This window comes from Bidens hawaiensis, unplaced genomic scaffold, assembly GCF_021521415.1.
Source record: "Bidens hawaiensis isolate Kalapana, Puna unplaced genomic scaffold, B.hawaiensis_p1.1 tig00042289_1, whole genome shotgun sequence".
Lineage (NCBI taxonomy): Eukaryota > Viridiplantae > Streptophyta > Magnoliopsida > Asterales > Asteraceae > Bidens > Bidens hawaiensis.
Genome location: NW_027497484.1, coordinates 65,090 through 82,525, shown reverse-complemented (window position 1 = coordinate 82,525; position 17,436 = coordinate 65,090). Strand labels below are relative to the sequence as shown.

The 17,436-nt window shown below is 33.6% G+C and overlaps 1 protein-coding gene across 1 annotated transcript; it reads right to left on the bottom strand.

The window, feature by feature from the left end:
• Window positions 1–9,412: 9,412 nt before the first annotated feature.
• Window positions 9,413–10,939, bottom strand: LOC143593510 (coumaroyl-CoA:anthocyanidin 3-O-glucoside-6''-O-coumaroyltransferase 2-like). Its single transcript, XM_077073123.1, has one exon. The coding sequence runs from the start codon at window positions 10,901–10,903 to the stop codon at window positions 9,464–9,466; it is 1,440 nt and encodes a 479-aa protein (XP_076929238.1). The 5' UTR covers window positions 10,904–10,939; the 3' UTR covers window positions 9,413–9,463.
• Between the last annotated feature and the right edge of the window lie 6,497 nt (window positions 10,940–17,436).

Genomic DNA, 17,436 nt, shown 5'->3' with positions numbered 1-17,436 from the left:
TATATATCACACACACAACATATATACATATATATACAATAGTAATATAATAATAATATATAATATAATAATAATAACCTTCATATCCTCTAGGCGATAATTAAACCCCGCCCCCGCCCCAAATCGCCCACATATTGTGGGGGGGGGGTGTTCGCGCCCAAATTCGCCCCTTTTCACCCCTAACTCACGCCCACTATAGATAGCCTAAGTGATCGTAACAGTGTAGTTTAAATAACCAAATTCCAATTGGGTCAAAGGGAGTACCATGACTTTTTTTTTTTTTTTTTTTGATATTGTGGGTTTGGGTCATGTCTAAAACATTTTGTTTTAGGTTGAGTCACGTAATTTTTCTAGTTATGGTTTTATTCGTTGATGGATGAGCTAAGTCATCACGTTTTGTTCACTTGACAGAATAACGATCTAATTGTCAGGATGATTTCGGGGTCAGTAGTTTTGCTGCTTTGAAAAGAAAGTATGATTTTAATGTACATAAGGCACTTCATATACACATCTTGATACAAGAACTATACAAGCAACTTAAATAATTCAATTGTATTGATCTCTGTCCCTCATCTCCTCCATCAGTCCATCACATGCACCTTAAATAATTTATCAGAATTCAGAAGCACAACGAAATAAGACGACAACAATGGTGGAATGTGTACGGTCAGCGCACGTAGGTCCTGAAATCAGCACAACCACAGAGTGAATTCTATAGTTATTGCTACTAACCATTTTTATTAACTTATTGTGTACAGGTTGTCATTCTGAACAAAAATCAAAACAATTTTCTTTTTTTTAAACGTCCACCTCTAAACACTCGGTCTGAGTAAAAGATAAAACCTGGCGACTATTTTCCAGAGTCTGTTGAACCCAGACCCGTAGCACCAAAGACGCGACGCCTAATTGGCAAATTTTACTCACACACCATTTATGCCTGTTAAGTAGGCTTAATTACACACCATTCAGCATATAGGTCGTATGCTCAGCATACAACCTGTATGCTAAAATATTTTTTCAGACATCATACGCTTTGTATGTAATGTTATATGGTTCATATAGCTTGTATAAACAAAAATACGAATAATATGAAATGCGTACGAGTCGTATGAAAAATTTTGTTTAAAATTAATAAACGTCTCGTATAGAAATGATACAGTTCATATAATATAACATGTGAATCGTCTAAATTGTATACTAGTCGTACTCCCACTCTTGTGTAAATTAGATAATATGACATTTTACGAGGCGTTAGAGAACATGTGAACGTTATACGAATCATATGCTATTTTATACGATTTGCATACTTAATTTACAACTATAAAACTTGATTTTAGCTTTAGAAAAAAACACACTCTTTCTGTAACAAAATCTACATTCATATATCACTTCTCACTTTCATTTCTACTTGTTACCGGACGCATAATTTTAATATATTTTATTTTATAATATTTGGTTTTTGATAATACATAGTTATTGTAATTGTTCCACAAGCTTTATTAAATTTGTTCGGCTATGATTTTCATCGTGTGTTTTGAGTTACTTCAGTTCGGTTTCAACTACCAAAAACCGCTACTAACTGTTTAGCACAAGTTTGACCTAAAAAAACACGAAACTATGAACATTCCTAAGTACTAAGCTCATATAGTTGTATAACAAATACATAAAAATATAAATACCAACATACATCAAATCCCAACATAGTTGGAAAAGAGAATTACTACTACATCCATCCAAATTACTAGAATCCACACATACAACAAAAAAGATAACGTTTACGTGCGTCAACTTTAAAAGATAAACCATATAACTAAATTGTGCATTTATCATACTAGGCATTATCATAAACCATGATCCTCGTCATTACCATCACCAAAACTATCATCATAACCAAAATCATCATCATCACCGGCACCTCTATCATCATTATCACCAACACCAACACCACTAGCATCATCATCCCTAGCGTCATCACCAACATCATCACTACAGTCGTATTATCCTGATTGTGGCCAAATGAACTTTGTGTGACATTCGTCAATTTCGGGTTATCTTGTATTTGTTTTTATGTTGTAAACCGACCCGATTTATATCCCGAACATTTTCAAATATATAAAATATTGGATTTTATGTTACTAAATCATTCCCACTTGTTCAATTTGAAAAACCTCTTTTACGGATTCGAAAACGCCTTTAAAACGCTCAAATTACATCGAAAACGAACTTTAGGGACCAAATCTACCATTTTTAAAAATTTGGAAAAATTTGTCACCAAGCCTTAGCATGGTGCGATGGGGGTGGCCAAGCCCCATCACATGGCGCGATGGCCATTAGATCAACAACTTTGGATTTTTGTTGTTTTGTGTTTTGTTTTGATCCATTTTGCATGAAAACTCTTGTAACTCACACCCATATTTAACCACCAACATTACTTTATATATACACCACCATTTTCTTCATTTTTTCCCTGCTACAACTCCAAAATCTATCTCAAATACAAAGATCTTAAGGTTATTTTCTTAATGTTCTTGAAGGTTTGACTACCAAAAGTCAAACTGAGTTAAACCTTTCATTTTAATTAGCTTATGTAGTCTTATTAATACTTGTTTATGGTTGTGCAACATATATATATAATATACACCCCTTGTTACCTTTGGTAGTTACTTCTCTAGTCTCGATCGGTGAGGTTTCGGACCTCGTAAGGCAAGGCTTCATGGAGGACTTCGTGTCCTTGATATATATATATATATATATATATATATATATATATATATATATATATATATATATATATATATATATATATATATATATAACTTGTTTATACATACTAACCATGCTTAACTTCAGCTCATTTTAGTTTGTTTGTCATATTTACAAGTTCCATGGTTATGGGTTTGAAGAGTCTAACCACTGTTTAACCGTAGCTAGCTCCAAACCGTAAACCGAACTTTGTTTACTAGTTTTTGTTAAATAATTGTTTAAACATGTTTAATGTTAGATTTAAGTTTCTAAAATCATTTTTATGAGTTCTATGGTTATGGGTTTGTAAAATCTTACCTTTGTCTTAACCCGAACTAAGATCCGAACCGAAAACCGAACTTTTGTTTAAAGACTTTATTGTTAACTTTTTGGTTGTAAAACTTAAGTATTTTCCTATTTACATTATTATACAAGCTCTTTGATGTTTGGACATGTGGAAACCATCTATGAACTTATCGTGAGATGGAAACCGAACCAAACCGAACTAAACCGATTTTTACTCGCTTAAGACACACAAGTGTGTTTTTAGCTATCAAGACTTGTATATTTCTTTAAAAATAGTTTACAAAATGATTTTAATTATTTTCTTAAGTACTTGGAAATGTTGGATTCAACTTGATCTTATAACAAAGTTTGGACCGACAAAACCGAACACTCGGTTAACATACGTTGTTAGTTCTAAAACAATAGAACTACATACTTGGTTAAGTCTTTTTAAGTTTTATTGAGTTATCTCATAACATTCATTATTTTGGAAAGTTGAATTGAGTTTGACCAATTATCAAGACCCGAACCAACAACCCGAAATACTCGTTAAAACCCGTTTTAGTATCTTTATTCCAAAGGGACTTGCATTCTTGAATTTTACCCACCTTATTACTTAACATAGGTTGAGTAATTATTAAGGTTAGATACTTTAACCCGGTTTCGAGCAAACTTACATTTTAAATGGTTATTATTATAAATTATTAAATAGTTACATTTTAAACCTTGAACTTTAATTGTTTACATTTTTCAACGTTTATTTTATTTAAAGACTTTCAAGACAACCTTTTAAATACAAGACTTCCTTTCACCTAAACTTTTCCGTTAAACCTCATCCTTCCGGTTTCTCGTTATTTTACCGATCAAGTTTGTAACTTGAATGTGAGTACTTTCATACTCCGTTTTCCATCTTTTGTTTTGGGGGTGACGTTTCATACTTATTCAAACTAAATGCTTTATACTTGAGTCTTAAACCACAAACTTTATTGTATACTTTACTTAAATAATTGCTCGATTTGGTGTTCTATGCTTACATGATTATATGCATATGTGTTTATCGCTTTTGGTTGGTGGAACTATAAATCCTAGTCTATTTGGCAACCCCTTATAGCAAGGTGTCGTTAACGTAATTCTATTAACGATAACTATAAAATCCTAGACTATTTGGCATCCCCTTATAGCTAGGTGTCGTTAACGTAATTCTATTAGCGATTTTATCTTTTTATCCAAATTATTGCTATTATTTATTGTTTCGTATAGAAGATTGTGGCTTTTTCTTACTATATACTTATATGCTCAAACTTATGAATTGTTCACCAACATTTGTGTCGATAAACTTTATTTTATGAAATGTTACAGGTTAGATTGATTTGGGATTGTGAAGAAAACGTCATCAAGCCTATTAGGATATTAGCAAAACTAATAATATATATATATATATATGTTTACTTGTATTCAATTTGTTTTGTATGAACAAGTTATGTGATTGTTTATTGATTTATGAAATAAATGAGTTGATTAAATATTGTCACTTTAATAGTGTCTTGTGTTTTGTGCAATCCGTTGCACCCCAGCATGTTTCGCCGCCTTTGGTCGGGATTTGACACTTTGTGTACAAGCCTCTTCATACCCGAATGCACTAGGGCCACCAGCATCCGAGTAATACTTGTATGGACTTTGTAAATCACCCCTTGATCCCATAGAGAAGAAGATAAACCCATGTGCGTGAAAGAATTGTGCCTTGCAGAATCTTGAATGTAATATGTATCATGTGTGTTCACGAATGAACTATGCCTTATAGGATTTTGAATATAAGCAGTATCATGTGTGTTCACGTATGAACCGTGCCTTGCAAGATCTTGAATGTAATCAGTATCATGTGTGTTCACGTATGAATTGTGCCTTACATGATCTTGAATGTCATCAATATCATGTGTGGTCACATACGAACCGTGTCTTACGGGATATTGAATGTCATCAATATCTTGTGTGTTCACATATGAACTGTGAATTGGGGCTCATCGGGGACCACAAACGAACCATGTTTTGCAAGATATTACTCCTTCTTTTGTAGTGCCTTTGTAGGTCGACCACGAGTGTTCGTTCTGGCTCTTCGATGACCGTTTCACCGTGGTTCCACAGGGCTCTTATATTATTCATCCAAATCTTTAGCTGGACTTTGGGGAGAACGTTATATCACTACTTCAATATGTCGAGTGCATCATCAATGCATGTATCTTTATCTCGTGGAGCAACTGACGGACCAAGATCAAGCTTCATCCATAACACATTTACGAAATGTAGGGGAATTGGTACACAGTTATTCATACAATCATTTATGAAACAATCGCACGACAGACCCCCACCCGACCGTTTCAAACAACCACATGGTCTCCCATGCAAAACATTTACTCGACCAACTTCTGTTATTGTTAAATCTGAAGCATCTCTAGAAATCTTTTGTAGCAATATACTAAAGATTGGACGCTTATGGTGATTATGGAAAATGATTTGGCTATGTTCAAATGTTGATTTTATATTAGCGACTTGCAACTTCACCATGCGATCAATGATTATCGGAAACTTTTTTAGAGTAGATTTGGAGTTTCTCAAATGTCTCCTTAACAAAGAATGTTGACTTTCCACTCGGTTGGCTGTATGATTACCAAAATTGAGATGCTTATCGCACCATGTAGACACAAATTTTTCTTTTCTAAGCTTTAACCATGTATCATACATGTACTTGTAAACACAATTGGTCACGCCTCAATTGACAGTATCACGTAAAACAACACGGTGTATAGAATTAAGTCTTACTTGGGTGGCTTGAAAAGTACTTTTCTTCAAGTCGCTGGAAATGGTAAATGCACGACTCCTTGGTGGGAGAATTGAGTAATACACTCCACTTACGAAGGAAGACCTCCCAGTCTTCTTCTAATGGAAAACTTTACTTGTAGTGCTTGGTAATATTTTGATATATGTGAAATTGACACATTAACATTTCAGCGTCTGAGAATTTCCGTTGACATGCATTAATCATAGCATACTTCTTGCCTGTTACTATGACACGTGGCTGCATACACTTGTCCAGCGTCCTTTTTAGTTGGCTTAAGACCCACGTGTAACTATCTTCTATTTCGTCACTTACAAAAGCGAAAGCTACATAAAAGGTTTTACGGGTAGAAGTTACACCTACAATCTCAACAAATGGCAAACCGTACCTATTTGTCTTGTATGTTGAATCTATGAGCAACATATGCGGGAATGCATGCCAAATCGGGAACGATAATTCATGCACGATGAATAGCCTTCCAACTTGTGAGTGGATTCATTTACCTCATGCTCTTGAAGGTAACCAGCATTAGCCATGAGTGTGAAAAGAACCTGCATCAGAGACTTATTACCGTGGAGGGATACTCGTTGCCTTTGTTGTTCGTTGTATACGTTTTTTACCGTAGACGCACAACGAAGGTCTTGTTTTCTCATTATTGATATAATGTTTTGGGGATCCACGTTCTGGTTTGTCAGATCCTTAACCAAAACTTTTTGTACAGGGTTCAGCCTCTTTGCAAATCTATGACCTTCCATATATTTTGTATTATTTCTTATACAGTTCATATTGATTAATTTTCATGATTTTTCAAAAAACTACATGCATACGATTTGTATTCTTTCTTATATAGTTCATATGGTTATGTTAGATTTGTATGCTTCATATGAAATGTTATATGTCTCGTCCTCCATATACAACGGAGGATACGAACTGTATACAAAAGAATATGGCTCGTATAGTTTTTATAGTATATGACTCGTATAGTTTTCTGTATGATTCGTATGTCTTCGTTGATTTGACTAACTTAAGTTATTATTCCATACGCGGCGTATGTCAGCATACGCTTCGTATGCAGCCTGGTGTCAAATATTTGTTAATGGTGTATCTATAGCAGAGCCCAATAGCAAAGACAAACCATACATCACGCCTAAAATATTGCATCTCAAACTATGCGTCTCTGTTGTTGTTTAGTCACCGCGTCATTTCCCAAAATCCTAAAGTGGCGTTCATTTATTTGAAGTTTCATTTAATATCTTATTATTATAATTAATTTTAACACTTATTTTGTTTGTTTTTTTAACTTTGAATGTATAAAGTTAAACAAAATTTTAAATATATTGTTGAGACGTACCTTACGATATTAATTTTATTTAAAACCAAGCTAGGTCCAATTTATATGAAACCTTTCAATTTAAATTTGACGCGACTCGATTTTAAATAATGTTTACATCATCCCATAAATAAAATTACACACGTCTCAACAGTATATTTGATATTTTGTAGAACTTTATGTTAAAAGTTACAAGAGAAAAAAAAATTGAGCTAAATAAATAATAATAATAATAATAATAATAATAATAATAACAACATATTATATTATAACCTCAGATAAATTGGCCGCCGCAAATTTAGGTGGTATGGTGAGTATATTGGTTTTCAATATGCTCCCGCGTCTAGTTTGATGTCATGTGTTTGCGTTTAACGAACTCTGGAAAATACTTGTTAGCTTTCTTTTACTCGGATCAAGTGTTTAGGGGTGGATATTTGAGGAATTAGTTGAAAAGGAGGGACAAAGGTGAAAAATCTCTTTGGGATTTTTTTCATTTTCTTTTATTTTTATTTTTGAACGACGACTTTCTTGTGTGTTAGGCAACGCACTTCCTAATTTTGGAGAGACCTGTTGCCTCACACAAGCGTTACAATGACGAGTTGACACAAATTCCGTTAACTTTTAACGAAAGTTAAAGTTAGTATCTAACATTGTTACAAAATTAGCTTATTACCCGAACCTGCAACATTTAAATCTTAGTACCCAATCTTGTTACTTTAAAAAAACGTCAGGGACTAACTTCGTAATTGTGTCTAATAGCATGCATATTCGTGATGCTTAATTCATATAATTTGAATTTAATAGGTTATTCATATCCACGCTTCATGACACATATATTTGGATTTACGAATTTTGACAAGCTATTCTTGTTGAGAAGTATTATCATGAAGATTTTATGGAATATGGGAGGATTCGGTTACAATATTAACTGGAATTTTTTTATGTTGAAATAACGAATAATACCAAGCTAAATGGTGTATCAACTATTTGTTATCTATGCAAAAGTCTTGTGGAATCTTGGAAACATGAGACGTACTATTTGGTTGACAGAGTAGTTCGCCTAATTTGACACTTACAGTTTCTACAACAACAAAAAGATGATTTTTAATAATGAAAATATTCTAGAATCGTCTTCGTAATAAGTTACCAAATGAGGATCTCGCGAAAAGCTTAGTGATTTACGTAGGAAATAATAAATTTGAAATATTTATTCTACAACAACAAAAAGATGATTTTTAATAATGAAAATATTCTAGAATCGTCTTCGTAATAAGTTACCAACTTGTCCTGACGCAACGCGTCAGGTAAAACACTTGTTAAATAATAAATTGAAGATTAGTTGTGAAGCTTGCTTATGGAAAACAAAATTAAAATAATTTATTTAGTGGAGCAATAAAATGAATTTTCTAAACCATGTGAAAAGCACCATCTACAAAATATTAGTTAATGAGATTTTCTTATATACGAATCAAATTAAAAATATTAATTAAGTAGATATGAAATCAAAATTGTCAACCCACATGAAAACCGCTACACCTATTCACGTCATAGACAATTTGCTTTTGACACATTTGACGATAGAGAATGCATTCCTTTTGGTATATTATATTTTACTAAAATATAAGATTGTTGTTAATGTTATTTAATGCTTACTTAGAAAAAAACTAAAACCAAAAAATAATCAAATCTGAAAAAGAAAGAGAGAACAGTTGATCGATCCTCAACTCGAGTAAAAGACGTGTGAAATACGAACTCAACTTCTTAGTAGACTGAAAATATAGAGTCGAGCAGGCTCGACTTGTTTTGTATTTTCTTTAATCAAAACAGGTGTTCGTTCTTTAATTAACTAGATTTATCAACCATTTAATCAAACAAATAATTATTCTCGTAAATCAAAACTTAAATCAACTAATATACGAATGTCCTAACTCCTATAATTATATTTAACTCTAAGGGCATTAAAGGCATTACGATATTTAAAAACCTCACCTAAACAACATGTGGCATGGTAATGCTTTCAAATTCTTACAATAAGAACAAGGTTACAAGGATTACACATGGAAAAAAAATGTTTTTAAATAAAAAACAAGCATTTCTACAAAAGTACAATTTTGTTCAACATGTAAAAATTTCATCACTCACTTGACCTATGTGCATCAATTACTTACTTGTACTACTATGCATGTGCATCAATTACCTGCCACATTTGACATGCAGTCTGAATCAACCTAGCTCTTTCTTGTACTGTCCTCATTAGTCATGCATCTTCATCTTCATGCAAGTTCCATTAAACCTCCATTGAAGACAGAACTAAATACACTCATTTTCTCCTTGGAAAGTACAACCCCTATCTCCATCCCACCTTTCATATCCCTACTTCCACTTAAAGACACCACATTTATAACCCTACCATTATTATTATTATTATTATTATTATTATTATTATTATCACTTGATATCTTGTCAACCTTTTGAACTTTGCCCCACCCAAAATCCAACCCATATGAATCAACTTTTGGTGATCCAAGAACCCTAATATCCAATTCTTCCCAATCACTAATCCACCTATCAGCACCACCTAAAACATCCCCATCAAGCCTCTTAATCTCCTTCCCTAACGATTTCGCAGCGAAAACAATGGCGTAATCTCCCAATAACATACTCTTCATCACCATGCATCTCCCAAAAGCTATACAATTCCCAAAATAACTCAATGGAATCTCACCTTCACACCCTAATCTACTAATCCCACCTGCATTAAACCCTAAATAAACCGGACCGTCTTTCGAATCACGCGGTTCTTGAACCTTTTGTACTTTAAGCAAACAAATCCATATGAAAGCACATGCACTCACGTAGGGTGATAAATGAACCGGTGGATCTTCGTTTATTTTCTTGCATTGTTCAAGAATGTGTTGTTTGATCTTGTTGATGTGTGAAGGTGTTATGCGAAACGTCGATTGCATGACGTTATCAGCGTAATAATGTTTGGGTGGGATCGATACTGATAAGTCAGATCGGTCCCACCAGTGTTTTAAAAAACTAGTTTTGAGAGAATTAGGGTTTGGGATTACCCTCCGGTCAAACGAGAGGGTAGTCCTGGTGGAAAATGCGTCAAAAGAATCTTGTTTTTTAGACAAAGATCCACAAACACAAGCCCAATGTTTCATAAACTTATCTAGCGTACGTTCATCGGCTGTCACGTGTTGTGTCGTGAGTCCAATGGAGTACCCGGAGTCATTGAAAATGGTAATTTGGATGGAGAGAAGAGGAATGAGGTGAGCCACGTGGATGTCACGTGGCATGGATATTAATGGGAGGTGAGGTAGAAGAGAGTGAAGATTACTAATGGGTTTTGGGTGGTCACTTGAGAGGTGGGTAATGGTGGTGTTAGACTCAGCAATGTTGAGTGAAATGGAGTCACCTTTGGTGTAAATGATATAAGGTTCGGCTGGAGGTGGTGGAGAGGCTAGGTTACCGGCGAGAGGGTGGAAGTGGTGGAGGGTGAGAGAGAGTGAGTGTTTAAGGAGGGTGGTGATGGTGGTTTTGGGTGGTGGTTTAGGGAAGAAGTGTAGGGTGTGGTGTGGTGGGTAGAGAAGCCATGGGATGTCTAAGAAAGTTAAGGGGAGTTTGATGGACGGAGGTGCGGTGGAATCCGGTGGTGGAGAGATGGTGCATTGTTCGATAATGTTGACTTGGAATGGCGGCGACATTGCCGGAGAATGGATGGTGCACCGACGGTTGAAATGGCAAAAAAAAAACAACACGTGTGGTTTTATATATAATATTAGACCAATTATTGTATGGTTTTATATATAATATTAGACCAATTATTGTAGTGGGTAGAGGTGAGAATGTGGCTCTTCTATTACACATATAGATAAATAGAGTGGGTGCGGCAATTCGAGTTTTTTTATTTATGTTTTTACCAAAGAGATTCGAGGATCTTTTATTAAAATGGTTGTTTTTTTTGAATAAAGGATGTGGTCCCTCTATTTAGAAGGATTTTAATCATATGCATTGTGATATGTATCCACGTAGCAATATATTGAGAGATTAACCATTTCGAATCAGTCTATATCATATTGCGATGAGAATTTGATTATTAGTAGAGTACTGGCTCTTGGTATACCAGCTGACTAATAAAACGTAGAACCACATGGAAAGAAAATTCAAATGTAACCGTTGTACGTGTGAAAGGCAATCGGTTTAAAAATGAAGTTACAAAAATTAAATTCAAAACACATAACAAAAACAATAACGTGTATGTTAGTAAAGTTAAAAAAGATAACAAAACAAGTTAAAAATTTTAGTAAAATAAATGGCTAAACATCTTATTAGCAAAGTTGAGAGATTAGAAAAGTAAAAAAGAAAGAAAGTGTTAAAAATTTATTAAAGTAGAAGGCTTAGCATGCTTCTAACAAATTTAAGTGTTAATTTGATTAAAGAGTTTAGTAAAAAAAATATTGAAGGCTACGTCCAACTACCAAGTGACATCATATAACTATTGTATATTTTAATGATTGCAACATGTTTGTCTTTTAATATATCTTTTAGTGTATATATATATATATAATTAGTCAAAAATGCAATTTTGTATTTTAAATTAATATAGTTGAACTAATTTATATTCAATTTGTTATAATAAAGTTGTTTTTAAAGTTCACTTGTGATCTAGTAGTATGAGTTTTGGGTTTTCTAGTGTAGACCTAAGTTAATTCTCACTTATATAATTTTTAAGTAAATATTGACAATGAATTATTATAGCTAAAACCTTGTGCAAATGTTGTCTGTTTGAACCCATAGCTCCCTTAGGTCCTCGTCCCACCGTGTGTTACGCAAGAGAGCTATACTCTTGTGTGCCACAACGACTATTAAGTGACAGTCGATTTTATCCTAAAGGTTTATCTTTGTTGTATTTTTGCGTACCTGGAGGATGAATTCGATCAATGATGCAAACCTGTAATCATGATTTCAATCTTAGTTTCTTGAACAATTGCCTGGATTAATCTCTGAATCGTGAATCACTTTCAGATAAACCTATTTGCGGGTTACACGCAATGATTTATCGGATAAGACAGAGATTTTATGCACATGGAATTGGATTTTGATGATTCTGTGAATGTGATGAATAATCAGAGAAGAAGTAACCGTCTTCTTTGTTATGTATATTCGTTTGAGGAGTCCAATGCAAGAGAATGAAAAGATCGACATTTATAAATCAATTCCCACATCTCACATTAGCCCAAATAATTAATCATAAGCCCACTTATCATTATACTTAAGCCCAAGTATAAAACCAAATAACAAAGCCCAGATAACATTAATGTTAAACAAGCCCGCACTCCCGCGTCACCTAACTCGTTTAATCTCCTAACGTTATTTCCTCAATCGACAAGTTAATCCAATAACACTAAAATATCCAACAATCCTCCCCTATTTTAGTGATATCCATAATGAACTTAACCATCGCCACAGAAACGCAAACATATGCATAAATGAAAATGTCCTACAGATTGAATTTTCATCTTAGTAAATTACACGATCCAAATATTCGAATATCGTGGTGTCCTATGGATTGAACCCTTTCTATGCATTTGAATACTTGAAGGCAAAATACACATACGTTTATAAATCCAAATTCCACCCGACACAATGTTTTACTAGCCTGTGTCCCAATCCTTCAAAGAATATATCAAAGCTCAAGTCCAAAGCTTCTTGAAGCGGCTAAACTTCATATTCTTATAGGTAGTTCATTATTCTCGCACCCGCACTGCAATTTATCAATGAACTATTAAGAAGCTATACTTCAACCTACTTTATCTTGCGGTCCGAACACAAACCTTGGGATGTTTATGATATTGTGTTCCAACATCTCTATGACAAGCTTTCCGCATTGAATTCAGCATCTAACGTTGTATTAGATGGGAATTGGGTGTCTTGACATAGGATATTAAAGTATGGACTTTGAACCCATCCCCATGACTGATATGTTCACGAGATCTCTTCCTAACCTTTTAGTTAGATCATCAGTCAAACTATACTCAAATATTACAAAGTAAACTGATATCACACCTTGCATAGTATAATATATAACTGTCTAGACTTGCCATTATACATTTGACTATAACCCACAGTCAATACTATCCCACCTGATAGATTTTGGTGATATCGGTTTGACCACAATGGAATTTTGTAATAACAGTTTCTTAGCCATTCAACCACTTTTATCAGTTATTACAACTGCTAGAAACTCGTATTTCATTGACAAGTGATGCAAATTCATTCCTTAATTACCTAAGAAATGAAACATTCTCCAAACGAGAATACATATCTATAGTCAAGCAATTTGTTTACAACTTGCCAGTGTTGAGCACTAGGATTACTAGTATATCTGCTCAAATTACCCACAACATAAACTATGTTAGTCTTTGCGCAAATCATAAAATACATCAAATATCCATTTAACTTTGAATACTCAAATTATGAAATAGAATCACCTTGATTAGGCACAAACTTGATATTAGGATCTATATATAGGAGTGTTAACCGAAGAACAATCAAATTGTTTGAATTTCTTCATTACTTTCTCAATAATTAAATTAAATCATCTATACCATAATTACTTCCTTTAATTATTATACCTAGGATAACATTAACTTCCCCATATCCTTTATATCAATACTAGAAAATAATAATTTCTTTGTCTAATCAATCACTCAAACCCGAGTAAGATAAAAGGAATCAATCATTTCCTATTTTCCTTCAAGATTCTATATTTCTTTCACTCCAAAATAATTCATGTGACCTAACCTGGCATGTCACCATATATACACATAGTCTACCCTGTTTTGAATGATTATGACATACAAACCGATTCAATAACAAATAGAACATTAATATTTAGTTTAAATACTCCAATACACAAATATCCAAATCCAACAAAGGTTCTATGTTGAGATAAAATAAATTTAAAACAACTCAGACAAGAGGTTCTTTTTAACCCTTAAAATATACAACATATAATCCAAAACAAATGTTTTCTACAAGTAAATACAAGTCTTCAACCGGTTCAAATTCTTCAAACCATATAGATCCTTGCATACATGACTCGTACCACCCGAGTTTAAACACCATGCAATCCTGTACATAAAAGGATTCTGAAATAAACAATGCATAATTCTTAACCGAATTATATTTAGAAACCATTGAACTTTCTAAGTACAATAACAAACCCGAAGATCGAGTTTCGTTTATGTCACCCAATGGGTTTTTCCAACTTGTATACCTCTAATGGGCTTATCGTTACTTGGGTCGTATCTCGTCAACCCCATGTGTGTATCATATGGATAAATATTTTAAAAATATTTATATTTCATTCAAACTGTCTTTGTAAAATTGCGTATCTGGAGGATGAATTCGATTAATGGTGCAAACCTGTAACATTGATTTCAATCTTGGTTTCTTGAATAATTGCCTGGATTAATCTCTGAATCGTGAATTACTTTCAGATAAACATATTTGCGGGTTACACGCAATGATTTATCGGATAAGACAAAGATTTTCTTTACATGGAATTGAATTTTGATGAATCTGTGATTGTGATGAAGAACAAGAGAAAGTAACCGTCTCTTCTTTTCTTTCTATGCGATCAAGTTGGGAATACCAGAGAATAAAACCATTGGTCTATATAAACCGATCTCCATCTCTTATCCCACATAAGCCCAAATAATTATTTAGAAGCCCACCTATTATTATACTTAAGCCCAAGTATAGCCACATAATAAATTCAAATAACATTTAGAATTAAATTGAGCCCGCACTCCCGCGTCACCTAACTCATTTAATCTCTAACGTTATTTTCTCGATCGACAAGTTAATCCAATAACTCTAAAATATCCAACAAGTTTGTGATATGGTTTCCCGGGAGAACATCCAAGGCAAACTCTAAAGCCTGTGTGGGCCCGGTTAAGACAACATAGTCTGACAAGAGTGGAGCATCGAGGTTCTCCAAATTTGGATAGTATGGTAGTCTAAATACAAGAAAGTCATCGTTATAAAAAAAATCATTTATGTGTGCGAAGACTCGACAGACGTATCTTAAAGCCACATATATCTTGTACTAAATACATTAAGGGTGAGAATGCTCCTCTCAAGTATCACAATCTTTATCAATCTCACGTTGCCATGTCATTTACACCATCTATTATATCAAAACCACTTAAACAGCATGACACTCCTTTTGACTCGCCACAAATCCTCTTTTTTCTTCTTTAAATTAAGCTAAACATGTATAATAAAAAAAAGGAAAAAAATACTATTCCATTAAAACTTAAAAATACATATTCGTTAAGTGTCATGAATTCCTTAAGTGTCTTGACCATTTCCTTTTTGGTTAACGTCGATGAAGTGGGCATCTGTCTTTTCGGCGTGGCCTTGTTGATGCGGGGTTTTCGTTGAGGTTTGACATACCTGGACTCAAGTAGTAGTTCCTGGTTTTCGACGTCATTCTTCTTTTCTCGAATTACTATTTGTCTCTTCAATTAATGACCAAGATCCATTTAGCATGCACTCTTACAATCATCCACATGTCAACGTGATTAAAACCGTTCAGATGTTTGGTTTTGTAATCACTTTACGCCTTCATCACATCAAGATCGGCACACCTGTTTTCACGTAAACGTACCTAAAAAGTTATATATATATATATATATAGGTATTGGATCATTTCAGAAGTTTTTTTACAACGAGAAGTGTGAGAAGTGAAAGTGTAACTCCATTAATCCCTAATTTCACTCCATTCTTATATATATATATATATATATATATATATATATATATATATATATATATATATATTAAATTACAAAATTTATATTAAATATATATAAATTTTACCACTTGACACCAATATATGTTGAACGAAGTCATTTGATTGGCTCTCACCATGAACATTTTGATTGCCTCTACCCACGAGTGACTAGTAATGGTTAAAGACCTTCTTTCAAAAACTTCCTTCTATTTGTTGATTTTTGAATTCTTTGTCTTCGAAGCAATGGTCACATGACTTAGCTAAGGCTATTTCTTGGGCTTTTGACCAATTGACCCTAGTCGCCCGACCTTTGAATTGTGCTTTAGTTGTTTCTTCAACTTCAACTTCTTTTTCTTCAACTTTCATTTCGACAATATCATCATCCAAATTAAATGGATCTTGCGTTTCTAGCACATTATCTACATCATCGAAGACTACATGAAGAGGGAGTCAGCGTTCCTCTTGCAGTCGAAATACGTTCTCTCATGTTAGAGTCGGGTCCTCCCGTGTTCAAACCTGCATGGGATGTAGTTTTTTTGGTTGTTTGTTGGCTAGAAGAAAAAAAATGTGCAATCTTAAGAGAGTGGTGTGTTCATTAGCTAGAGACGAGTACCCATAAAGGAAAATTTTTCAAAAATGGCTTCTTTTGTAATAATAGTTTCAAAAATGGTATGACTTGGATAGATAGTTATAAAAATGGTGTAACCGTGATTTGAAACCACGGTTTATGTATTTTTATATGAATGTGTCAGTTGAGAATTTAAAAAAGTAATAATTTTGATTAAAATAAGGCAAGTTGTGGTTTCAAACCACAGATTGCATAAAAAAATAAAGCCTAATACCACTTCTAGTTTTGTGGTGGTTTTGCTATCAATCTGTGGTTTGAAACCACGGTTTGATCTTTTACTTTTTTTTTCCATTCTGATATGTATATATAATTTTGTTTTCTTAGTCAACCAGTAATTTTAACCTAGGTTTGGTTTGGTTTGGTTTTCTTTTCTTCTTCAATTTATTTAGAATGTTCAAGCTAATTTTGTTTTTCTTCTTTGAGATGGCAATTACTATTAGTCACTTGTATTTTTTTTTCAAACCGCTTCAGTCACTTGTATTACACTCTCATATTTTGCATACTATACATGCAATATAGTCATATATGTGTGTGTGAGTGAGAATGTTGTGCTTGGTATATTCATCAAACCCTTCATAGAAATTACTATCCTATCATTTGCTAAAGTAATTCTTTGGAGCTTCTTATATACCAGGTTGTGAATTACAAAATGAATCCATGAGTAGTTCTTGGTCAAGTAATTCTGATTTGTTATTTTTAGGTGAAAATTATCGAACCTACCATTTGTTCCATAATAACAATTTTAGTCAAGAACCCCTAATAGTTCGGTGTGAGTATGCTACTATCGGTTCTCTGTCTTTTGTGTG